Source organism: Panthera tigris, chromosome A3 (genome assembly GCF_018350195.1).
Source record: "Panthera tigris isolate Pti1 chromosome A3, P.tigris_Pti1_mat1.1, whole genome shotgun sequence".
Taxonomy (NCBI): domain Eukaryota; kingdom Metazoa; phylum Chordata; class Mammalia; order Carnivora; family Felidae; genus Panthera; species Panthera tigris.
In genome coordinates this window covers 3,621,718-3,647,201 of record NC_056662.1, presented here as the reverse complement: position 1 = coordinate 3,647,201, position 25,484 = coordinate 3,621,718, and the positions used below count along the sequence as shown (strand labels likewise).

At 56.2% G+C, this 25,484-nt stretch overlaps 1 protein-coding gene across 1 annotated transcript in view; it reads left to right on the top strand.

The window, feature by feature from the left end:
• The window catches only part of PHACTR3 (phosphatase and actin regulator 3), a 231,564-nt gene that overhangs the window by 169,943 nt on the left and 36,137 nt on the right, over window positions 1-25,484 (top strand). The window contains exon 8 of the mRNA XM_007087032.3: window positions 18,829-18,982. Within this exon, the coding sequence (XP_007087094.1) occupies window positions 18,829-18,982 (154 nt within the window). The remainder of the gene's footprint in view (window positions 1-18,828; window positions 18,983-25,484) is intronic.

Genomic DNA, 25,484 nt, shown 5'->3' with positions numbered 1-25,484 from the left:
GGGTTCTTTCTTGGGATTTCCATCTCTGCTCTTGTTGTTCATCTGTTCTTGAAAACTGTCTACTTTTTCTGTCATCACCCTCAGCATGTTAATCAGGGTTGTTTTAAATTCCTGGTCTGGTGATGCTAACATCCCTGCCGTGCCTGGTTTTGCTGTTCTGTCTCTCCAAATTGTGATTTTTGCCTTTCGGTATGCCTTGTAAGATTTTCCTGATATCTGGACGTGATGTCCTGGGTGGAAGGAACTGCCTTAAATTGCGCTTCAGTAGTGTGGGGGTGAGGCAGGTGTCTGTAGCCTGTGACAGGGTCTCAGTATTTCAGGGAGCCATGCCTCTGGGCTGTGACCCTCACAGTGTTTCTCAGTTTTATTCTCCAACTCAGGTGGGACAGGATGGCTTTTGGGGCTGGAGTTGGGGGTTTCCCTTCCGCCAGGTCTGTTAGGTTCTGATGATACCCCAGCAGGTTAGACTGCAGTTAACTGGTTTCCCTGGAGGGAGACCTTGTGAAGGAGAACAGAGTGGTCTGGGGTATTTCGGAACGGTTGCTCCCCCCTCCCCTGCTGGAAGGAAGCAGAAGGGGATTCCTTTTCAGACATTCAGTGTGGGAACCTGGTCGAACTCCCGGTGGTAAAATGCGCAGCGTCGCGGGGGCCTCTAGGACTGGATCTGTAGCTTTTAATCTCCGACTCGTCCACCTGAGCCCCCAGCAAGTCCCCAGTCGTCGTTCGGGTTCCCCGCGCCCCCTCCCCCCGCATCCCCCCGCCCGTGGCGCTGGTTCCCGTGGAGGCTGCTGCTGGGGAGTCTCTGCTCTGTGTTCACCCGTCTCCAGTCTTGGGGCAGAGACTTCCCGTGTCTTCCTTCTCTTGTGGATCCAAGAGGAAGTAACAATTTCCAGTCTGTTCAGCTTTTTACTCAGTGTTAGAACAGGGTGGTGACTTCTGGGCTCCTTATATGCAGACCCGGAAAGCAGATTTTCCTCGCCTGGAGGTGAATTCTACAAGCAACAGTTTTTACGCTGTTGCCACCCCAAGATTCGAGTTTCAAACCGGCCAAGAAGTTTGCTTTTTCTCTTTTCTCCTGGCCTGAACTCAGGGACCCCATCTGTCTAGTTTGTGCCACTCTCCCTGCACCATCCCAGTGGATGACACACACACGACAGGTGCTCGGTGAGTGGGGGGAGGGGGAGCAAGGGGCAGAGGGGCTTCCCAGCAAGCGGGGCTGTGGGAGACGGGGTCACCGGTGTGGGAGGGCAGAGGGTCCCAGACCTTTGTCCGCGGCCTGACCCACGTGTCCTCTGGTGCACACGGTCTCTGCCCCAGATACTCACCGCAGCCAGCCTACAGAGACAGGACACACGGTGCATCCTGGCCGTGTTCCTCATTCTGATGGAGCGGGTCCCCCCACTTCACCCGTGTGGGGTGTCGTAGTCCAGGCTGCTGTGACAAGATACCGTAGACTGAGGGGCCGAAGCAGCAGGACCTGTGTTTCTCACCCTTATTCTGAGAGTCTGAGGTCAAGGTGCCAGCAGATCTAAAGTCCAGTGAAGGCCCACTTCCTGCTTAGCAGGTGGCCGTCTTCGTGCTGTGTCCTCACATGCTGAAGGGACAGGGGGGAACAGTCTAGTGTCTTTTTTTTTTAATGTTTACTTTTGAGAGAGAGAGACAGAGTGTTAGCAGGGGAGGGGCAGAGAGAGAGGGAGAGACAGAATCTGAAGCAGGTTTCAGGCTCCGAGCTGTCAGCACAGAGCCCGACACGGGGCTCGGACTCACGAACTTTGAGATCCTGACCTGAGCTGAAGTCGGACTCTTAACCGACCGAGCCCCCCAGGTGCCCCTAGTGTCTCTTTTATAAGGAGCTGTACCCTCGTGATCTAAGCACCTCCCAAAGGCCCCACTCCCTACACCATCACAAACATTCAGTCTGAAGCATCGGGAATTTCGTGATTGAGGGCTGACTGTGTGTTCAGATGCGCCTTTGTCTCGGGGTTTACTGAGTGCACAGACAGATTTCTGCAATCACTCCACCTGTCTCAATGTATCCCTTTCTAGCTGTGTGACCTTGGTTAATTTCCTTAACCTCTCTGTGCCTCAGCTACAGCATCTGTAAAATGGGGTTGATGAGAGGGTTATTCTGATGGTTAAAAGGATCAGTTCACCCAGTGGAGTCCTGGCTCATCATGCTGGGTGAGTGGTGTTGCAGTAATAACCATCCCTGTTCCCGTCGTCGCCCGTTGAGCAGAGAGGAACAGGGGAGGGCCTGAGTGCCACTGTGCCCAGGATCTGAATGAATTTCACCTCCGATTTTGTGGATATTCCATAGTTGATTTGTTCCTCGTTCCCTCAACCAGTTCATTAGTTTAAAAAGAGTGTCAAAGTCCCTGCAGCCAAGCAGGCATGTCTGTTCTCCGTTGGGAAGTGAAATTGAACAGTTGTGTCATCGGACATGGTTGTAGGCTGGAACGAGGACACGGAGAATAGACAGTTGCCACGTGGGCCCCTGGCGGGACAGGCCGAGGGCTGTTTGCCCTGGGCAGAAAAGCCACAAGAAGGCCTCCGGTGGCACCTGTCCCTGACCGGGTCGGGGGGGGGGGAGGACCCCCAGGCCGTAGCCTCCTTTACGGAGACGGCTGGGCCTCCCTGGTCAGGTTGCCGGGAGGCTGACGAGCCGTCACCTGTGACCACCTGCAGGGCTCCCGTGGTGGCCGCCATCACGTGTCGTCCTTGCTCCTCCTCGCTTGAGAACAAGGAACGTTTGTCTGAGCCCCAGATCCTGATGCCCATGTACCTGTAACAGCAGGCGTCCTGGATCCCTTTATTTAACGTCCCTGACACATAGCAGGTGCCAACCAGGCACCAGATCTGCCCCAAACACGATGGCAGTGGGTGGGGCCTCTGGCGGGGGGAGAGGTGGAGGGAGGCATGGCCCATGGGCTTCGCTTAGGACGGGAGCAGTCCTGGGAGCAGCTTGTCTGCTTAGCTCGGCCCTTGTACTACCTGTCAGTGTGTGTCTTCCCCACTCCGAACCCCACGTTCACGTCTGCTTGTGTTCTAAGGGAGCCACATCCTGCTGCCTGTGTCGCTGACCGTATCAGCAGCGAGCACTGACGAGCACTTATCGGGTCGTCAGTGAGGACAGTAACCACAGACAAGGGGTGACTGTTCCTGGCTGTGCTGAGGCTGGTGAAGTAATCTGTGAGGCGTGAGTGCCCCGAATGCTGTTTTGTGGGCAGTAAAGGTCAGAAGAGAAGCCCAAGGTGGCAGAGGGGGCAGTCTGCATGCACCCCTATGCCCTCAGACCCCTTAGTGGCACAGGCCAGCGTGCCGAGACCCAGGGATGGGAAGTCCGCACTCGTGCCCTTCGGTGTAGCCGCAAATGGACATGACCTCCCGAAAGAGCGGTTGGAATTTTCAGTGCACGCGCTCTCTCTTCTGGCAACTTGGCTTCCAGGAATTTATCCCCCGGTAACCCAGCCCTCACGCCTAATGGTTCATATGCACGACCGTTTCACCGCCGTGGAACTGTCACATCTGGGGCCAGTTAGTCATCTGCTGGGGGGCGGAGGGGGTCCTATGTGTTGTAGGATATTTAGCAGCGTCCCTGGCCTGTACAGCCTCGGAGCCAGAAGCAGCCCGCCCCCCAGTCGTGACATCCAGAAATGTCTCCAGATGCTGGCGAATGTCCACAGAGGAGGGCGGCTACCTGTGGGGGAGAGACACCGGTGCATCTGGACGTCCCCTGTGTCCTCACTGCGATAGGAGCACTGAAACCCTCCCAGTGGGCATCAGTCAGGGACCAGTTCAACAGGTTTTCCCCCATATCTGCAGTGGACACAGGTATTTCACAGAATGTTCCAGCTCTGGAACACGAAGTGCATCCAAAGTGTGTTGTCAGGTGACAGAAAGGATTGGAAGATTGTTGTTTTGTTACCCGTGTAAAATACCCCCCCCCCCGCGACACACATACACAGCCATACTCTATATTATAAGGAAGAAGAGTAAACCAGAGAAAGCAGGCATTTTCTTACCGAGTGTGTCAGCCAATTATGTTTTAGGCGAAATAGCTGCTGAAAGTTGGAAATCTAAAAATGATGTGTACCTGTGTTTAACAAATCATTTCAACATAAAGCAGGAATACCAAAAGCCCTACACACACAAACGCGCGTTTCTTTGCCCCTCTTTGTCGTGGGCCGGGGCCCCGTTGGGAGCCTTGGGACCGGAGCCCCGGGTCCCTGCAGAAAACACACCCACTGTGCGCCTTCTGTGGCGTCTAGTTCAAGTTCTAGAAGACAGAGTAGGAGGTGAGGTGCTTCCCAAAGCAATGTGGGAGCTCACTCCTTCCCCATGTTGCTTCTTTCCAGTTCTTTGAGTAGTAAAAACTACATTAGTCCTTGTTATCTGAAACTTTGTAGAAAGTGCCAAGGAAAGTAATCTTCGAAAGTGTTGGGGTGCCCGAGTTTCTCCTGGATCCGTAGAGGTTGCGCCTACTTTGTACTTGTTACAAAGTTCGGGAGAACGGTGCTACTGTAGTTCTTTCCTGTTGCTTCTTTCCTAAGCAGATCTGGAAAGAAACAGCTGTTTGCCAGGGTCCAGGACTAACCGGGAGGGCGGAGCCTCCCTGCCTCGGTCCCAGGGCCGGGGAGCGAGGGCAGCTGTGGCCACCTGGCCCAGCACAGGTGGGTGAGAGCATCTCCCGCAGGTGCCCAGGCCCGCAGAGGGAGGGCTTGTGTGTTTGCGTGTGTGTGAGAGAGACCGAGAGAGAGAATTCTGTGTGCGTCTGGATCCCTGTCCCCGGGCTTGATGCACCACGTCTTGTCTGTTTCCTGTTTCAGGCAGTGTGGTGAGCGCATCTCTAGAAGGAAGTCCTGGAAGGAAATGCCAGGTCGATACGCCTGTGCCTTTTGCACGTCGACCGGGGGTGGGAAGCCTGGGTGAGGGCTGTGTGAACTCCCCTCTCCAGGCAGAGCAGGGAGCCCCCAGTCCCCCCACTGCCTTCAGCACCCTTTCCTGGGGAGGGAGGCGAGAGGAGGGCTGGGAAACCGCCCAATCGGAAGGGATTGAGGAAGTTGTTACAGTTTCTTACTGTTCTGCTTTTCAGAATGGGCCTGTTTGCTTTTATCATTTGCGAACAGACAAAGGCTGTTTGTGAAAAGGTCCCCTGCCTGCCTTGAGGACTCAGTCACACTGAGCAGGTGCCAAGTGAACCTGACAGAGCCCAAACCAGGGAGCAGAACCTAGGGCTAGGAGCAGGATGGGTGGGGGGCGGATGTCACGGGGTTGGCAGAGGAGTTTGCTATGGGTTTGAAGAACGAAGAAGAACTTGCCAGGTGTGTGCAGTGTCTCTGAGACTCGGCAGAGGTGGGCACGTTCAGGAAGCTGGTGGGGCTGCCTGGGATCCAGGTGTGCGCATGAGGGAGGGTCTTACTCTCTATCACTTTTCCCAGTCCCCGGGTAACCCGACAAGGCTAAGGACACCAGCCGTGGGGTCACTAGCCAATATTGCTAATGGCAAAAAAAAAAAAAAAAAAAAAAAAAAAGACCCTATTTGTCAAATTGCATCTGTTTTGGAAAGTCAGTAAATAAACAGCAAGCACCTGGACCCCAAGTGGAGTGAGTCTTGAGGGGACCCTGGCAACTCACCCCAGGGAGCTGGGATTGGAGGAAGTGATCCCTGAGCGGCTGTGGGGCGGCTCCCACACCTGCCAGATCCTTCTCCCTCCCGAACTGCATCACCTGGGGGGGGTGGGGACAGTTCTGGGAGCTCTGTGACCTGCTACCAGGACTGGCCCCTTGAACTCCTTTGTCCTGAGCAGATGAGGGAGACACAGGGTCCGTGACGGTCTTGTGAATCCAAATGATAATTCGAACCAAGACAGGACCGCTGTGGTCGGCTCCACAGGTGGTGACGGTCAGGGGCCAGGCCTACCCCTGAGGATGGGGCGCCTATCAAACACCGCTCAGTGGGAGCGTGACCAGATTGGCATTTGGAACCTACAGTATAAAGAGAAGTTCATAAAGTTTTCTGATGGTGCACCCCAGTAGCAGAGGGCAAAACAGTCCACCCCGGATATATGTATGTTATTTGCAAACTATATGAGTGGTATGATGTGAGTATATTGTAAACATCATAAAATGTACACAGAAATGGTAAGGAAGGGGCGCCTGGGGGGCTCAGTCGGTTGGGCGTCTGACTTCGGCTCAGGTTGTGACCTCGCGGTTCGTGGGTTCGAGCCCCGCGTTGGGCTCTGTGCTGACAGCTCAGAGCCTGGAGCCCGCTTCGGATTCCGTGTCTCTCCCTCTCTCTGCCCCTCCCCTGCTCACATTCTGTCTCTTCCCGCAGCCTGACCTACGGAATCCTGGGAGGGAGGCCCAGAAGCTGGCAGGTCCCTGAGCGCACAAGTGTGCGTGTTGGGGGAGGGCTGGGGGGTGACTGTGATGCACTTGATCCAGAGTTCATCCTTGATGTGAAATAGTGTAAGAACTAGAATTTTTTTTTAAAGCTTTTACAAATGCTTTTGTTGTTTATTCAACAAGTACTATACGTCCCAGCTCTGGGCCAAGCGTTTTAAGGATAAACCAGACTGTCCCGGGGGCTCCTGGCTAAAGTTGAAAAGCTGCCTATCAGCAGAAAGGAAGGAGTCAGAGAAGGGGGCGTGTCTGGGTGGGAAATCCCAGGACCCTGGGCGGGGCTTGGGTGGACTTGGGTGTGGGGAGAGGGGAGGGTGAGCACTTCCTGCTCTGGCAGAGCTGGCAGAAGGGGTGATGCCCTGCGGGCTCCGGGACCCTCTCCTGGGGGTCACGTTTAGTGAAAAGCAAAAGCTGAGATGTAGTGTGTTCGTTGAATCCTGTTTTAAATGTAGCAGAGGGCGTGTGAAAAGCTGCTCGCGATGGATCCTGTGAAGTCACCTGTGCGGAGTTAGGACTCCCCTGCCCTCCCCAGGGGCCAGGCCCCTTCACAGAGCGAGCGCCTGCTCCCTGCCCGAATGGCACCGGCCATTCCCCCCCACGGACACCAGGTGGCGCTGCAGATGGTAGCTCGGGCAGGTGCTCTGGAGGCCCGGCCTTTGGGACGACCTGGTGGCCTCTGTGGTGGAGGCTCAGGTGTGGGTGAATCTTGCTGGGCACCGAGCAGCGCTGTGGGGGAGGGGCTCACAGACCCAGTGATGGCCCACGGCAGCCGAGCCGTATTTTCTCGGAGCCGTCACTTCCTGCCGGGTGGTTCGCCAGGCTGTCACCACCTGGTCCCCGTGGCAGCCTCATGAGGGTATTGTCCCGTTTTGACGGAGGCAAAGAGGGGAAGGAAGGAGCCACTGGAGCACCGCTCCCTCTCGTGTCTTGCTGGGAGCGTCACTCTGTCCTCCATCGGCAAACTCCGGCTGTGCTGTGAACAAGGAGGTGTGGCCAGGCCCCGCCTACAGCCAGCCCACAGCAGGCGGGGGAGGGAGGACCCCCTCGATGCAATTTCAGGATTGAGGGATGAGTCCCGGGATGTGCACAAGCCAAGGACGTGTGCGATTTCTCCTCCCTGAAGCCTCCACTCTCGGGCCGGCTTGTGCCCTAAAATGCTCTGACGCGCGTCCCATCCTGGAGGAAATGCATCAAAACTGTGGACCCACTGGTCCTGACCCCGCTTCAGAGAGGCGTCCAGGCTGTGTCAGGATGCGGGCAACGGGAGGAAGGTGGGAGAGGGGCCTCGAGGAGGGCCCTGGTCCGGCGAGGGGGGGCCTGCAGAGGGAGGCTAACAGGGTATACCAGTTGACTCGGGCTGCGGTAACGGGATGCCAGAGACGGGGCGGCTTAGACATCACGTATTTCTCTCTTCACAGCTCTAGAGGCTGGAGGTCTGAGATGTGGTTTATGCTGAGGGCCCCCTCCTGGCTTGCAGATAGCCACCTCCTCACCGTGTCCTCCCGTGACCTCCCGTGACCTTTCCTCTGTGTGCACAAGGGGAGGCCTGGAAACTTCTGTGTCTCCTCTAAGGACACCAGTCTGATCAGATCGGGGCCCCGCCTTTACACTCTCTTAACTTTAATCCCCTCCAGAGGCCCTGTCTGCTGACACAGGCACATATCCGGGCAGGGCTTCAGCCGTGAATTTTGAGGGGGGCTCCATTCAGTCCATAGTGCAGGGATGGGGGGGGCAGGGGGCACTAAGTCAGGAGAGGTTGGCCAGAGCGGGAGGGTGGGGGTGGGGGGAGGCCGCTAGCTCAGAATTCAGGGGAGAGGAGGGGTCCCCTGCACTAGGAACTCACAAGAGGAGGAGACTTGCCCAGCTCATCATCAACCAGGGACCTCACAGTCCCTCAAGAGCATTTATTAAGCACCTTCTGCATGCGTGGTGAGCGAAGCCAAGTGCCACTGGGGGGACACAAGTGAGCGTGTGCACCTGGGTGATCCTCGGGGCCACGTGGTCTTGTTTTCCTCACTCCCTCTTCATCCCCTCCTTCCGGTGAAACCCAAGTGGCACATGACCTTTCTGTTCGCTCATACGGGTCTCCAAGCATCATGCAGTCTAAGTCCCACACTCCATTTGGTTCAGAAATCCGAATATCCTTCCCATGTGATGATCAAGGCTTCTAGGTGATTCCCTGTCTCGCCTGCCCTTCCCCCACAGCCCTCGTCCCCATCCCCCAGCGGGGGCCGGTCCACTGCAGCAGGATGGCCCTGGGCTCTCAGCTGTCATTGGCCGCTCAGACCCTGGCATGCATGGCCTCGGGGGTCACGTTTGTTAGAGCCTCAGTTTCCCTCAGAAGGACGTGGTATCCTCGCTTGGACAGTTAGAGAACCCGAGACCCTTCGGGGCCCAGACGAGGATGGAGCCGCAGAGACATGGAAAGGATACGGGTCAGAGATCAGAGTTTTGGGGACCTGTTAGTCTCCTCTCCCTGCCGCCATAACACATCGCCGTACTTGGCGTTTTTGAATAAGAGGAATTTACTATCTCACAATCCTGAGGGTGTCACTTGGTTAGAATCATAAGGTCAGCCGGCTCTGTCTTCTAAAGACTCCAGGGGAAGATCTGCTTCCTTCCCTTCCCAGCTTCTGATGCTGCCACGTTCCGGGTCTTGCGGTCCCGCCTCCGTCTTCAAAGCCAGCAGTGGCTAGTGGTGACTTTCTCACGTCTCGTCACTCTGATGCTGACTCTCCTGCCCCCTTCTTCCACCAATAAGGACCCTGTTGATTACATTGGCTGCCGCTGGCTAATCCAGGCTTCTCTCTCCATCTAAGGGTCCTTTGTCACATCTGCAAAGTCGCTTTGCCGGGTAGGGTCACGTGTTCATAGTTTCTGGGGTCAGGAAGTGGACAGCTAGATAAGGCAGGACACCCTCGAGCTCCTCGTTGTGACCGGCACCCGTGCTCCTCCCTGAGACCAGGCTTGGCCCTGGGGACGTGGAAACACGGGATCCACACGACTGCAGCACTAGCTCACGTGTGAGGCACACGCCGGAAAACGTGTTCTTCCTGGGGAAGGTCGTCAGCCCAGGATGCCGCTCTCTGGGTTCCCCCATCAGGCTGAGAAATCTTAGGAAGTGCCGTCTCCTTTTGAACAAGATAGAGGAGAAGGAGGAGGAAGAAGTAGTTCTAGAAGGCAGGCTGCTCCACCGCGTGCTTTCTGGGAAGGCACGGCAGGAATTCGGGCCCCGTGGACGAGAGTGGCGGACTTCCTAACCTGCGCCCCCCCCCCCCCCCGAGGCGGGAGGAGAGGGGCATCCAGACAGCCCCCTCTGTGTGTGGTCCCCGTGCTCACCGGTCTCCAGACTCGCTCTGCGTGACCCCGGCCCCCCCCGCCCCCAGCTCTCTCCCTGCTTCCTTGGCTCTCTGCTCCCTCGGTTCCTGTGCCTGCCCCGCCACACATGTGGGTGTGCCACCAGCTCCCTGCCTGTCCCTCTCTAGCTCACCCGCACACGCTGTCCCCACAGCCTCTCCCTGTACGCGGCGGGGCTCAAATCTTCAGCCCTGGCTGCAGGGCTCCGTGGTGCTGAAGCCCCCTGTGTCCGTCTGTCCTCTGCTTGTGTCCCCGTCGATGCCCTGACCTCCCCCTGACTCCACAAGCACCGAAGCCAACGCTGTCCCCTCAACCCGGAAACCTGCCCGCCCTCCTGGGCCTCCATTCTCTGTGGATGTCCTGGCCGTGTTTCTAGATGTTCGAGCCGCGGCATTTTCCTCCTCCCCTTCCCCGTCTCCCCCTAACACAGTCATCTGTTGAGTCAGGAGATGTGAGCCACACGCTGTGTCCTGCCTGGGTGTGGGGTCAGGTGGAGAGATGGGCAGGAGTGAGTCTGAGACTCCGAGACTCTGGGAGTCCAACTGAAACATTTCTAAGGCATCGCTGTTGTTTTTAGAAGGGGTCCGGCCCTGACCCTTCTGGCCCGGACAGAGCAGTGCGGGGGGCCACTGTGTGGGGCCCTGAACGGCAGGCAGAGCAGGGCGGTCATCCTTGGAAGACGGGAGATGCGCAGAGTGAGCCCCGCACTGATTGTCCGGCTGTCCGCCCCGGCGTCTTCCTGTGCAGGTGCAGGGAGATGGCCTCACTGAGATGAGGAGAGTGGAGAGGGTGCTTCTGGGCTGTCGAAGCAGCTGGAATTTGTAGGAGAGGGAATTCGAAAAGAGCGAGTGATGCTAACTAATCTGGATGTAAATTTTAAAATATAAAAAATAAAAAAAAAAAGAAAAGAGTGAGCTGTGCAAAGGGGGTCCTCAGACACTTGCAAGGGGATTGAGTGGGTCAAGGCCAGGGTGCTCCCCAGCAGGCAGAGATCCGCGAGGCTCGGCAGAGGTCACCTAAGGGAGTGAGGATGGAACCATGATGCTGTAGGTCGGGGGTGCAGGGGGACCCAGCCCAGTCCACGGAGAGCCCTGGATGTTGACGCTGGAGGTCGGGGGGTGCAGGGGGACCCAGCCCAGTCCACAGAGAGCCCTGGATGTTGGCGCTGGAGGTCGGGGGGTGCAGGGGGACCCAGCCCAGTCCACGGAGAGCCCTGGATGTTGACGCTGGAGGTCGGGGGGTGCAGGGGGACCCAGCCCAGTCCACGGAGAGTCCTGGATGTTGACGCTGGAGGTCGGGGGGTGCAGGGGGACCCAGCCCAGTCCACGGAGAGCCCTGGATGTTGACGCTGGAGGTCGGGGGGTGCAGGGGGACCCAGCCCAGTCCACGGAGAGTCCTGGATGTTGACGCTGGAGGTCGGGGGTGCAGGGGGACCCAGCCCAGTCCACAGAGAGCCCTGGATGAATACAACGGATGGTCTCTTGAAAGTCCAGAGAGACTGAGTCTTAGGAGCAGGGAGCGTGTCATGAAGGACCACGTTCAAAACCAGAATAGATTCGCAGCTGCTAGAAGTGTGTTCAGGGTCTTGAAGGACAAGATGGAGGAACAGATGGAGAGTCGTAGCAGAGAAGCAGAAACTATAAGGGAGCCGAATGCAAATTGTAGACAGAAAAGATACAGTGGCTGAAATGGAAATTTCACAGCCAATTGAAAAGGGCCCCACAGTGTCAGCTTCTCGTGCGAGACAGGCTGGGGGGCCGTTCTCACACAGGGGCTCGTGAACCAGGACCTGGGGCGGGCGGGGGACCCCTGGCATCCTCGTTTCTCTCCTGGCACCCAGCCCTCCTTGCGCCCCCTTTTCCGCCCCCTGCCACTCAGATGCCAGCGCTTCCCGCACGCGAGCTCCTGCGGGCCGAGCCCGGCGGGCCCCAGGATGGCCGGTTCCGGCTGGGAAGCGGCTGCATTAGCGGCAGGAGGCGGTGCCTCCTCGGAGCTCAGACTTGTGCATCCCTGTGATTACAGCCTCAGGATCAGTTCCAACGTGGGACTGATTGAGAAAAAGCTTTCTCATGGCTGGCTTGTCTGTCTGTCGCCGCGGAGCCTCTCAGCCATATGTTCGTATGTATCCACGGCCCCATTTATGTGTCGTCCTCCTTCCCAGGAAGGCACGGAGACGGTGGCTCTGGTGGCAGCAGCAGGCCAGGCAAGCAGGGCGGGTGGGGGGACGAAAACCTGTCAGAGATACAATCAGCCCCACTTTGGCTCAGGAATCCCCCTCCCGGGGACTGGGGGGATGGGAGCGTTGACCCCTGTGCTGGGGGGACAGAGGGAGGACAGTCCCTGCAGCTGTGGCCAGAGGACCAAAAGGAACACCTGTGTGTCCGTTCCGGGGGGTTACGCGACCGTCACTCTCTGGGACAGCTGGTGGCCCTTAAAGGCCAGGAGCCGGACTGGAGCACCCTGATCTGGAACCGGAGCCCAACGTGTGAGCGAGGCAGGTGCGTGTGCGGTGTGGTTCCACTTCTGTAAGACAGAAGAGCGAAGTCTGAGTAAGTGGTTAGTTGTAGAGAAGTAGGCGTGGAAGTAAGGCTCCTAGAACATAGCAGTGGTTTCTTCTGGAGGGGAGACGTGGGCGGAAAGGGCGCCCTCCCTCCCTACCGCTGCTTTGGGCTTAAGCTGTCTGCAGGTACCTGTTCTTTTTGGAGCTGAGGGAACAGACTTGTGGGAGCCGGAAGGCAGCCAGGTGGCTCTCTGCTCTCCGCTGTGACCTGGGACAGCTCCTGTGTCTGTGAGCCTCGTGGTCCCTCTGGTGCCTCCCCTCGTGGGGGGCTGGGGCCTGGTGGGCCCCCTCCGGCTCCGACAGTCGGGGCGAGCTCCCTGTAGGTGCAGGGTGGTCCCCTGAGGTCATCGGACGGGTTTTCTTTAAGCGTGTCGATGTCGTGAATTATCTGGATTGCTTTCCAAATGTTAAGCCACCTTGCACCCCTGTCAGTCATGGTATCGTTGTCATTTTTACAAATCCTCGGGTTTGATTCGCAAAAACTGTTTATAATTTTACACCCATGTTCGTGGGGTTGTCAGTCTTTAATTTTTCTTTGATTCAAATATCTTTTCTGGTTTTAACATCACTGAGGATTCTAGTTTCGTAGCAGGGGTTTTAAAGTCCCCCCCCCCCTTCCTCCTGGTCTTTCAACTTCCTGAAATAACTTATGCAGAATTGGATTACTTAGTACATGCTTCATTGTCAATGTTTGCCTCTGGGCCCGCAGGCGTTTTTGTCTGGCGGGAGGGGGGAAGCGTTTTAACTACAGATTTTATTTCTTTAATAGATAAAAGTCTATTCCGGTTTTGTATTTTTTTTTTTTTCTTGAGTGAGCCTTGCTAGATGGTATAGAATCAGATGGAGAGCCCACTCGTCTTCCTGATGTTGGTAATTTCTCTGTCTCCCTCTCTTTCTCTTTCTCTCCCCCCCCCCCCAATCAGTTTGGCTAAAGTTCTATCAATTCTGTTGCTCCTCTCAAAGAACCAGCTTTTGGTTTCAAGGATTTCCTTCATCGTTTTTGTATTTTCAGTTTTCACTGCTTTCTTTTTTTTTTTAACGTTTATTTTTGAAGGAGAGAGAGACAGAGTGTGAGTGGGTTAGGGGCAGAGAGACAGGGAGACACAGCATCCGAAGCAGGCTCCGGGCTCCGAGCCGTCAGCACAGAGCCCGAAGCGGGGCTCGAACCCACGGACCGTGAGATCGTGACCTGGTCCGAAGTCGGACGCTCAACCGACTGGGCCATCCAGGCGCCCCCGGTTTTCACTGCTTTCTGCTCTGATCTTTATTATTCCTTCTGCTTCTTTGGGTTTAATTGGCTCGTCTCTCTCTAGTGTCTAAAGATGGAACATGAGGGCACCGATTTGAAGGCTTTCTTCTTTTTGGAGATAGGTATTCAATGACGTAAAATCTCCCCCAACACCATTTTGATATATTGTATTTTTTATTTGCTTCACAATACTTTCTAATTTCCCTTTTGATTTCTTCTTGGGACTATGGGTTAGTCAGAAGATTTTTTTTTAATTTAGTTTCCAAAGATGGGGGTACTTTTCTAGAGAGCTTTTTGTCACCAATTCCCAGTTTTATTTCACTCTAATCAGAGAGTGTGTTTTCTGCGACGGGAGGGAGCACTTTCACACGTATGGGGACCTGCCTCTAAGCGTGTGTGTGGTTTTCTGGCAGCCGCCATGCACACACGTGGGAAGAGAGCGTGTGTCCCGGGCAGGGTTTTTCTAAATGTCAAGCAGGTCCCGTGGCCGGTTAGTGGCTCTCGTGTCTTCCACTCCCTTGCACTTCGCCTTCCTTGTTCTATCACTTCCTCAGGAGAGGTCTTGAGACCTTCAACAGCGCCTTGAGGCTTCTCTGTTTCTTCTCTGTCTGTCAGGTGTCGCGTTTCGGTTTTGAACCTCTCAACAGGTTCACAAATCTTTAGCACTGGTCCGTCCTCCGGATGAAGCCGTCCCTTTATCACTCTGAGATCGCCCTTGATCCCTGAGAAGGTTCTTGGCTCAGAAATCTACCTTGCGTGATGTTCACGAGTGCCTTTGGCTTTCCTTCGATGGGTTCAGAGCTGTGCGTCTTTCCCCTCGTATCTGGTGGTGTCTTTATAGTCAAAGTATGTGTTTTGTGGGCAGCATAGAGTTGGGTCTTGCTTTGTTATCCATCTGAGAGTTTTTGCCTTCCAGGAGGGTATTCAGACTATTCGTGCTGAATGCAACTCTTAGGTTTAAATTGTTTTCTTAACTTTATTTATTTTGAGAGCGAGAGAGAAAGCAAGCGAGGGAGGGGCAGAAAGAGAGAGAAGAATCCCAAGCAGACTCCTCACTGTCAGTGCACAGCCTGACATGGGGCTTGAACTCACAAACCGTGAGCTCATGACCTGAGCCGAAGTTTGAGGTGCCTGATAGGGACTGGGGGGCGGGGGCGGGGGACGTCCTGAAGGAAGCCTGCAAAGCAAGCCTGGAGTACAGGAGAGGAGGTGAGACCGCGCATGGAAATCCCGAGCCGTTAGCAGTCGGGCCTTAGTGTCTCATGGGACAGAGGAGGTCATGTGGGGAACAGGTGTGGACAGAGGGTCCTGGGACACACGGACATGTAGAGGTGGGGAGACGTCAAGGAGCCAGCAAAGGAGACTGAGGCGGGGCCATCAAGGTGGGAGGACAGCCGACCCGAGTGGTGGCTTATGGGGAAAGGGAAGGGAGCCTTTCACAAAGAAGGGAGTGCCGACCACCTCTGGGTCTCCAAAGGCACCCTCTGCCCCACTGGGGTAGGTAATAGGAGCTGACGAGACAGGGGCCTGGGGCACGTTGGCAGTTCCGTACCTGCTGGTGTGCCCACGAGCAGGTGCGTGCAAGGCTGCCTCCTGCCTGCTGAGCCAGGGCCCTCGCAGTGCCACCCAGCGCTGTCCCGGCCACTGTGGCACCAGGGGACAGGCAGCATCACCCCACCCTACCTCCTCTGCCCCGCCTGTCTGCTGCACATTGGAAAGGCACCCCCAACGTTCACCGGAGTCAAATTAGATCTGGTACCATCAGACTTCTAATTTACCTAAGTTTTTGGCTTCTGCGTTGATTTTTTTTTTTTTTTTTTTTTTTAGCTTTTGCCAGTAACTCCATAGGGTGTTAGGCGGGACCGGTCTGAAGGTAGATGAGAGTCTTGCCCTTGGAAAGACAGTGTTGGTTCCCACAGATGCACCCAGGGAAAAGACATTTTGAGGCAGGTGAGCTCTGACCACATCCAGAAGCCAGCCTTGCCCGTGGGGACTTTGGGGGAGCCAGCAGACAAGTCAGATGGTGGCAGTTCTCCGGGAGCGAGAAAACGAGTGTTTTCCCTCTGCTGACTGCCAGGCGTCCCGTCTCCGCCGAGATCTGCACACTCTCAGAGTTCAAGACCACCGCAGGGCTGGAGGGGAAGAGCATGTTACTGTAGACCGAGTGAGACCCTCTCACAGAGACTCAGCCTCCTCCTCTTGGATGAACTTGCCCTGTGTGGCTGCGGCCGTGGGTTATGTACAGAGTTCTGGAAAAGGTGACCCTGACCATTTTTTCCAGTTGTTGCTTTTTTGGAGGAGTTTCTCTACTATCTTTCCTGATGTTGCTCAACAGTGTTCTTTCTCTTTAAATAATTATTCATTTTCATCTAAGGAAATTATGATAAAAAAACACAATACCAAAAAGCAAAATTAGTACAGAAAATGATGAATTCTTGACCTCCCTGGGCCAATTATAATGTCATATGTACTTAAAATTTCGGCACCTACACATCTACAGACATGTTTCTGCGGATGGCACACACACATCCGTACCCCTGCTGTCGTCAGCAGCATCCCGTGGATGCCTTTCTGGCACTCAGTGACCTACATGCCACCATTGTCGATGGGTCTGCGGAGGCTCATGGTACATACGATGTGCCATCATCTGACAGGTGTCATCCTGGGTATCTTGGTTTATTTAATTTCTTGCTTTCATAAATGACGCTGGGCAAGCACCCTTGTATCTGGTTTTCTGTGCTTGTCCCACTTTTCTGTGTCAAAACAGGGAAACTGGTGCGTCTGGGGGCATCTGGGGAGGGAGGACTGCTTGCCTCCCACGGTCGGGACAGAAAGGTTTCCTGACCTCGGATCCTCAGCCTCACATCTTCTCCGAGTCAGACCGCTCTGGGATGTGTGCTCGTTTAGGGCGATTCTGGGGGCGCCTGGGTGGCCCAGTCAGTTGAGTGTCTGATTCTTGATTTCACCTCAGGTCACGATCTCACGGTTGGTGGGATCGAGCCCCACGTGGGGCTCTGCGCTGACAGGGTGGAGCCTGCTTGGGATTCTCTCTCTTCCTCTCTCTTTGCCCCTCCCCTGCTTGTGTTCTTTGTGTCTTTGTCTCTCTCTCAAAATAAATAAACATTAGGGGCGCCTGGGTGGCCCAGTTGGTTAAGCGTCCGACTTTGGCTCAGGTCATGATCTCACAGTTTGTGGGTTCAAGCCCCGTGTCGGGCTCTGTGCTGACAGCTTGGAGCCTGCTTGGGATTCTGTCTCCTTCTCTCTTTGCCCTTCTCCCACTTGCTCTCCGTATCTTTCGCAAAATAAATAATAAAAAAATACTAAAAGTAAATAAATGAGCATTAAAACAACAACAAAAAACCCAAATTGACCCAATTGAAGGTTGGGTGGGAGTGCTGGCCGGATTCGTGGAAAGCCTCATTTGTAAGCTATTTGGAAATTTCCTTTGTTGACTTCTCAGTAACAAAACCTAGTAACCTCCTGACACGCTAGAGAAGACCTGATACCAGGCTCTAAGTTTTCGTCGTGTCCCTACTGTGTGCCCGTGCCGTGCCCAGAGAGGCTGGGAGAACGGCTTGCTTGTTCCCGGCACCGGGACTTTATATGGAGCGAATTCTCATTTCCATCTGGAAATCTCTGACGAAGGTTCTTTTTCTCAGTTAAGAACAAATACGATTAAAGTTTGTAATAAGCCCAAGACATTTGCCATGGGCTTAAAAAGACTTTCGTTATCAAAAGCTTAAAAGATTAAACCATACTCAGTGTGGTTTCATAGTTGAGCATACTCTGGGTCTCTGAAAATGGCAATCCCTTCTTGCCGCGTATTAGACCCTTGACATTCATGAAGGATTTGTCCCGAGACCTTTGAGATGCCCTTAATTCGTGAATGCCACCAAAGCTGTCAGTTTCCCCCGGAACACACAGTAAAGACTAACCGAAAAATGCACGTGACTCCTTCAGGCTCTTTGTGATCCTATAAATGTAGGACTCTAGCCATTTATAAAGCTATTAAAACAAATTCAGGCTAGAGCCCTCGCTGGAATGGTTTGGGGAGCCATTATGTTCCTCTTTCTCTATAAAGCATAGCAAACAAGCTCATATTAGAAATTCAAACCTCAGCGGAGCCCCCAATTTTTGTGTCTTACTTTGTCCCCAACTTCTGTGAAACTGTCACGTTCTGAGACTCATTTCTGGCTTTGTACCCCGGTCTTCGACGCTAGGCGTCGGCTTTCTCGGGGAGCCATTTTTCTTGGCCTCCACCCAGGGGGTGTTGGGGGATGGTCTGAACCCCCGGATTGAAATCCATGTCCTGGTAAAGCTGCAGAACTGCCACCTGCAGTTACCTGCCAGGGGCGGGGGGCAGGGGGGGCGTCTCATTCAGAAACTCACCGACTCCGCACATCACCGTTTCCCAGCATACCATCCTTCTCTGCCTGTGAACACCGCCAAGCCCACTTCTCTTAATTTAGACATCCCATCCTCTAAGATCTTACTCGCACCCGGATGTTGGCTGAGCCCGGGTGTGTGTGGAAATAAAGATCAGCCTCAGCCTGGGGACCCGGAGTCAGCCCATCCTTTCCTTCGCTCCGTGTTCGTTGGTAACATGCTGCGTCAGCGCTGTTCCGGGGCCCGCGGAGGGCACGCTGCTGTTGACCTCAAAGTCTGGTGAAGGAGACGATAAATTGACGGACGGGGAAGAGCTCAGATCCAGGGGGAGTTCACGGTGTGGTGTCATGGTGATTGGAGTCCCCGCGGGCCCCTTTGAGAAGGACGGAGGCTGGCTGTGGGGACATGGCCGGCTGGGGACGGTCCAGCAGAGCCGGGTGGCCTGTGGGGGGCAGACCTGCTCCGACGGCCCCCGGGGTGGGCTGCTCTCGGGACTGGGGAAGCGGGGAGAGTGGACCCTGAGGGGAAAGGGGAGGGGAGGGGACCGCCATGGGAAGTAACTGTAGGTTATGGCCCAGACTCAGAAGGAAGCCTGAGTGCCATTCATAGTCACCCTGGGGGAACAGGTCTGCCCCTGGAGGTCCTCTGTGATCGATCGCCTACCCGTGGAACGCATGGCCCACAGGCGGTGACATCACTCTCTCCCGGTATTGCCCCCGTGCCCGTCCGAAGGTGCCACAAGCTGACAGACACATCCCCGTTGCCCTGGTGCAGATTGCTTTGAGCAGCAGGGGGGCGGCTAGGTCGGCAGGCCAGCACCCGACTAATACCTGTGTCCTTGTCCCTTCCCTCCCGTCCCTCCGGCGGATCTCAGGAACGCTGCCGAGAAAATGCAAGAAGGAGCTCTTGGCGGTGAAGCTACGGAATCGGCCCAGCAAGCAGGAATTGGAAGACCGGAACATTTTCCCCAGGAGGACTGACGAAGAGAGACAGGAAATCCGGCAGCAGATTGAGATGAAACTCTCCAAGTAAGTAGTGGCTTGTCGCCTCAGGCAGAGGCGGGGGTCGGGGGGGCCCCCTCGCAGCCTGCACCCCGCTGAGGCCCTGTCTTCCCTGCCCTGCGCCGTCTCAGGGCTCCCAGACGGGGCTCTGACCATGACTTCTTGCCTCGCCACCGTCCACGCTGGGGACCGGACAGTCCTTTGTCCTGGGGGCCGTCCTTGTCTTCACGCCTGACATCCTCCGTGACAGTCAGAACTGTCCCCGCACATCTCCACCTACCTGTGGGGGGGGGGGGCACATCGCCCCCAGCAGAGACCACCGGTCTGTAGAGGGCAAGCGAGCCCCCTGAAGGAGTGAAGGGGCCACGGCTGGGAGGGGCTGTGACAGCGTGGGCAGGACATGCCTTGTGGGCGTCCCGGACCTGGGGGAGAGGCTCTGTTTTCGCCTCCACCAGGCCACCTTCCTGCAGGGATGTGCATCCCGTATTGCCAGATCGCCTAAGTTTTTCAAGGAAAGCTGGAATCTACTGGGGGGACAGTACGTGCACCAAGTTGAGCCCATCTGCTGTCTGGCTGTGACCCAGAGCCACGAGTGAGCGCCCTCTGCTTTACAGCCCCCAGGCGTCCCCTAGGGCGGTCACTAGGGTTGGCTGTGTGATGGGCCCGGACAGCGTGGAGCTGTGGGTCTTTGTGGCTGGGATCTGCCGGGGTCCAGGGATGCGCCCTGGGACAGGATGCTTTGTTACCAGTAGGGGGACGGGCTGTGACCGCGTGGTGGGCCCAGCATTGGAGAACTTTCTAGGTTGCTCCCCAAAAACCAGGGGCCAGAGCACACGGGGCAGTCCCGCTCTCACCGGCGGCCCCTGCCACGAAGCTGGCCCAGAGCAGCTGAACATGAACCACAGGGCTTTTGTGGGAATCAGGCCCTTCGAGCCTTCTGGATCGTAGCCCCAGGATTGGGTGCGGGTGTCAGAAAGGACGTATTAACGGGGCTCGGGCACACACCTGTTGCCATCTCCCTGACCTCCCTGTTGCACCTTCTGGAGTATGGCCTGGGTGGGGCTGGGCTTGGAGGGACAGGGTCCCGGACTCCCTCAGCCTACCCGTTCCCCCTTTAACCCTCAGAAACTGGTCCTGCAGAGCAGGAAGGGATGGCATCCCGATGGTGGACCTGCTGTCCCCGTGCCTCACCCTCGATTTGCCCTTGACGGGCGTTTCTCACTGACCCCTGCACCCAGGTCACCTGCGGGGACCACGGGAACATGCAGGTTCCGATGAAGCAGGTCTGCAGCGGCCCTGGGGGTCTGTGTTTAGACAAGCGCCAGGGGACGCCAGTGCCGCTGGTCTGTGGGCCACCCTCAGCGTCTTCCAGCCTCGGTAGCCTTGACACTTGGGGCCGGGTGAGTTTGTGGTGGGGTGTCCTGGGCAGGCTAGGACGTTTAGCAGCAACACTGGCTTCCGCCCGGTGGGGGGGAGGGGTTACTCCTATCTTGCTCCCACCCACCCAGCTGTGACAGCCAGAAATGCCTCGAGACATTATCGAGTGTCCCCTGGGGGACAGAATCGTCCCGGTCAAGAAGCACTGATCTGAAGGTCAACTTGGACTTCTTCCCCCCGGGGGTCTTTCCTCTGCCTGAGGCACCGGGCTCTTTGGGTGGCTCAGCCCTTGTTCCGCTCTGCACCAGGGAGCGTGGGCCCCCGGTGAGCCCATCTTCCACTGAAATCCCTCACTGAATGTTGTCGGGGGGGAGGGCGGGGAATGTGCAGACCCCAGGTGCTAGGATTCTCTGTGCCTCGGTTTTCTCACCTGTAAAATGGGGTGATAGCAGCTACCAGGCCCATGGCAGAGAAGGGACCGGCTCAGCAGGGCACAGGGGCCCCAAGCTGGGGTCCTAGACACTTGGAGTCACACACACAGACCTGGGTTCAAATTCCACTCTGCGCTGATGTCCGGGGTGACCTTACCCCTGTCCGGGTCTTATTTTCTCATCTTTAAGGTGGGATGCTGACCTTCCAAGGTCATCATCTGTTTCTGGGAGATCCCGTAAGGAAGGCGTGTTACACAGCACCTGCCCCTCGGCAGGTTGGGCTGCTGACCTCTGCGAGCTGGGGCCTCTTCCTGCGTCATCTCTAAGCCTTGTGGCCAACGGTGTCTGTGACACAGACCGCTCTCAAGGTGTCTGGTGGCTACTTGGGGCTCAGGAACCCCACGGGGAAGCTTCTTAAAATACAGATTGATGGGGCGCCTGGGGGGCTCAGTCGGTTGAGCGTCCGACTTCGGCTCAGGTCACGATCTCTCAGTCTTTGGGTTCCAGGCCCACGTCGGGCTCTGTGCCGACGGCTCGGAGCCTGGAGCCTGTTCGGATTCTGTGTCTCCCTCTCTCTCTGCCCCTCCCCTGCTCGCACGCTGTCTTTCTCTCTCCATCAAAAATAAATAAACATGAAAAAAAATTTAAAAAAAAATACAGATTGGTGAGCCCCGTCCAGACCCGAGACCAGAACAGTCTAACAAGTTGCCTGGTATGGGTGGGCTGAGGCAAGCCACCAGTGTGAGCCCGTATTAGCGGATCGAATGAGGCTGTGATGCCCCTCAAGCCCTTATCGTTGCATCTGGGTCACGCGTCAAGGACTTAATTTACTCGTGTGAGGGGCCCTGGGCAGCGGAGATCGCTCCTGTCAGCTCGCGCCTTCCTGCAGAGCCACGGCCTCAGACCTCTTCCTGTGTGGCTGAACCGCCCCCCCTCCCCCCGCCCCCGTGCTTGGTCCCCCTGCTTGGTGTGGGGCAGATGCCGGAGGAACACGCGCGGGAGGGAGCGGGGAGGGAAGCCTAGGAAGCAGATGCATGAACCCCTCGGGAGGGGTCCAGCTATCACAGACGGGGAGGAGGCCTGGACCGGCGGAGGGGACCCCTGTGGACACAGGGCCCCAGACCAAGGTCTGCCCCTGCTGCCGGGGGGTGTCCCAGAGGCCCCCTGAGGAGAGGGGTCTGGACCAGCATTTCCGAGAGAGATGGCAGGTGTCGGGTGTGAGCGGTTGTCCGAGGTGCAGCTTGGGCCCGGTTGTGGGGCCCCGAGGCCTCTCCTCCTGGGTGTCGCAAGGCCCCTTTCGGGGTTGCGGCTGTAGTCACCGTGCTGTGCCAGAGTCCTCTTGAGTGAGGGGAACCTGAGGGCACGGGCACAGCCACGTCCACGGCCACGTGGGGTGTCGCCATGCCTGGCCTCAGCTGTGCTTCAGGCGCCGTGGGCGGGCCGTGGGGTGTCCAGACCTCACCCACGGCAGGCAGGGAGGTTCTTGTACCCCTCTGGGGAGCTGCTGGTACAGTGGAAAAAATGTCAGACTGTGGGCCAGGGAGGCAGTGGGGACAGTCTCCACGTCCTGGGATGATTTGGGGACTTGGTGCCACCACCCGGGGACTTTGATGGCCGTTGCCTCAGTGGAGCCCCGACTGCCTGTGCCTGTGGGCCGGGCTCCCGGCCCCGCAGTGGGGCCGCAGGCTGCTGGGGTCCGGCTCCCGGGCGCCGGGGCTATAGTCCCAGCACTGACTGACCCCGGGCCGCCGTGGACATCTAGCTCCAGCGTTTCACGTGAATGGGACAGTCTGTGCTTCCCGAACGGCAGGCACCGTTGAGGGGGCTTCTCGGTCTGCGGCCCCGAGTGCCTGACGACCTTCAGTTTCCTTTCACTCACCCTGGCCTCAGCCTCATCAGTGATAGCCTTGAGTCCCGTGTTCTCGTTACATGTTTTTTCTTTTTTAAGTAAAGGAGAAGAGATTTCCTAACTCTTCACCTGGGTAGGGGGTGCGGTGGGGGTGGTTCTGAGCCTCAAATGAGAAGCCACAGGGAGGGGGGTGTGCGTCCTGAATAAAGTCTCCTGCAGGTGTGCTGGAATGATCTCCCCCCCCCCGCCCCCAGTATTTATTTTGAGAGGAGAAGGTGGGGGCAAAGGAGGGGCAGAGAGAGGGGAAGAGAGAGAATCCCGAGCAGGCTCCAAGCCGTCAACGTGGAGTCCAACATAGCACTCGATCTCACAAACCGTGAGATCATCACCTGGGCCGAAATGAAGAGTTGGCTGCTTAACCGGCTGAGCCACCCAGGTGCCCCTGGAATGGGCTGTCTTGACCCTCTCTCCGCCACATCTTTGCGGCCTTCCCCTTTCCGTTGGTGCACCGGCCACGTTCACGCAGTCCCGCACTCAGCAGGTATTTGCCGAATAGCTGTGACGTGCCCGACGCGCTGCTGGGCGTGAGGTGTCCCAGCAGCCAAGACGGAGGTAGTCTCTGCCCTGTGCTCCTACGGCACTGATAGGAGTTGGTCTACTTCTGATTCTTGGCTTGGCTGTGCTCCGTGTGGCTTCATTCTCTGGCTATTTTGCTCCACATCCTGGTCCAGGAAGCTCCAGGCTTACCTCTATATGGGAGCCCGTTCCTGAAGCGATCACCTTGACCAAAGGGACGGAAGGGGCTCCCTGGACACGTTTAGATCACATGCTCATCACTGAACCGATCACCGTGGCCGAGGGAACATGCTCATTAATCAAGCTTGGCTTGCGTAGCTGCTGGTTTCCTCGATGGGATGTGCACTTGCGTGAGGGTTGGTCTTCTGTTTCTCTTATTTCTGGTGAGATTGGACATGTTTTCAGTGTTTATTGGCTCCTTGGTTGTTTCTTCTTTTCATGAACTTCACCTGAAGGTTTCTTTGTGTTAATGATTTTAGGAGTTTGCTTTGGAAATTGTGGCTTCGACTCCTTCCTCAGTTTGGTGAGTTACACAGCCGTTCTCTGGGGCTCGTGTTTTCATTTAGGTCATACTTCCCTGTGTGCAGAAGTATTTCATTGTAAGGTCATTGGATTACCAGTCATACTCCTTGGGCATCAGCGGGCTTTTCTGTCAGGGGCCAGCGAGTCAATGCTTCCCGCTTTGTGGACCCTACAGTGTCTGTTGTAACAACACGACTGTGCTACTGTAGCACTAACGTGGGCTTAGCCCGTGTGGAATGAGTGCGTGTGGCGTTGTGCCGAGGAGAAAACTGTATTTACAAATGTAGATAGCGGCCCGTGGGACAGAGTTTGCCGACCTCCGATACACTTTATGGTTCTGCTGTTTGTGTCACGTTTAAAAAATCCCTCCCTACCCAGAGGTACAGAATAAACTTACTTTTTTTTTTTAAATGTTTATTTATTTTTTTGAGAGTGAGACAGAGAGAGAGGGGGACACAGAATCCGAAGCGGGCTCCAGGCTCTGAGCTGTCAGCGCAGAGCCCGATGCGGGGCTCGAACTCACACACCGCGAGATCGTGACCTGAGCCGCAGTCAATGCTTGACCGACAGCCCCCCAGGTGCCTCAAGAATAGAGTCACTTATTGTACTATTTTTGCACCTGCCTTCTAGTTCTGCCAAATGATAATGGTTTTCTATGTAATAAACAGACCAGGTTCTCTTTCAAAATAGAGTATTATGTGAATTGATCTGAAGGAAAAATAGTAAACAGTGGTGGTATATACGTGGTTCAAAACCAGGACAAAATCATCACGAGGACACTTGGTGTAAGAGAAGTCCAGGCCACCCCCCCTCCCCCGCCCCACCCCACCCCTGCCTGTGGGTGCAGGAGGGGAGGTGGGAGGAGGCGGGGGCCAGAAACCAGCCTGAGGGCCTGGAAGGCCCCCAGTTTCGAGGAACCCGAAATACATGTCCCGGACCGGGTTTCCTCCCTTACTCGCTGAGTCTGTCACGCATCTTAAACCTTGGACTAGAACGGAGGAGCTCCTGTGACTTTTGTCACCAGGTTTACAAACAGAAAAGCAACCCGGGACCCAGAGAGGGAGGCAGCTGAGAAGTCGCATCCGCATCCGGGAGGAGGGTCAGCTGCTGTCTCCCCACAGACACGGTTTAATTGGATCCCTTTGTCTTTGTTTTGCCTCCTTGCGGGGTCTTTGCGCCATCGCTGGCTGAATAATTCAGCCCTGGTTGCCATGGCAACGTGCCCTCCACCGAAGCAGCCTGAAGCGCGATGGGTGTTTTTGTTTTGTTTTATTTTCTTTAATTTCCAGACCTTTAATGGTTTCTCTTCCGGGCGCTCCCAGGGCTGTCGCGGGTGAAGTGGCCGCTGTCCCCGGCTCCCTGGCACAGGCACCTGCCGGGTGCCGGGTGTGGGGGCTCCGCGAGGTGGGGGGCATCTCTCCAGACGGGAGCCCGGCTCACCTCTGTGAGTGACCCTGTCAGTGACTCCGCCACATTTAAGGACCCCCAGCCCTCGCGTGTCACACAGTAGGCGTGTTCTGGACATGATGCCCACAGGCGCGGAGTGTCGTGCGCACGGTGTAAGGGGAGCGACGGTTAAGGACGCCCGCGCGCTTTCAGTTTTAAGTGCTGGCCCCGGGCAGTAAGTGTCACTTACTTTCCCTCTTTTGATTCAGTCTCGCAGGAACCCGGGAGGATGGGTCTTCTTTCCACTTTACAGAGGAGAAAACTAAGCCTTTCCAAGAAGTTAGGGGACTCGCCCAGGACGGCACAGCCGGGAGGCAGGGTGGGCGCC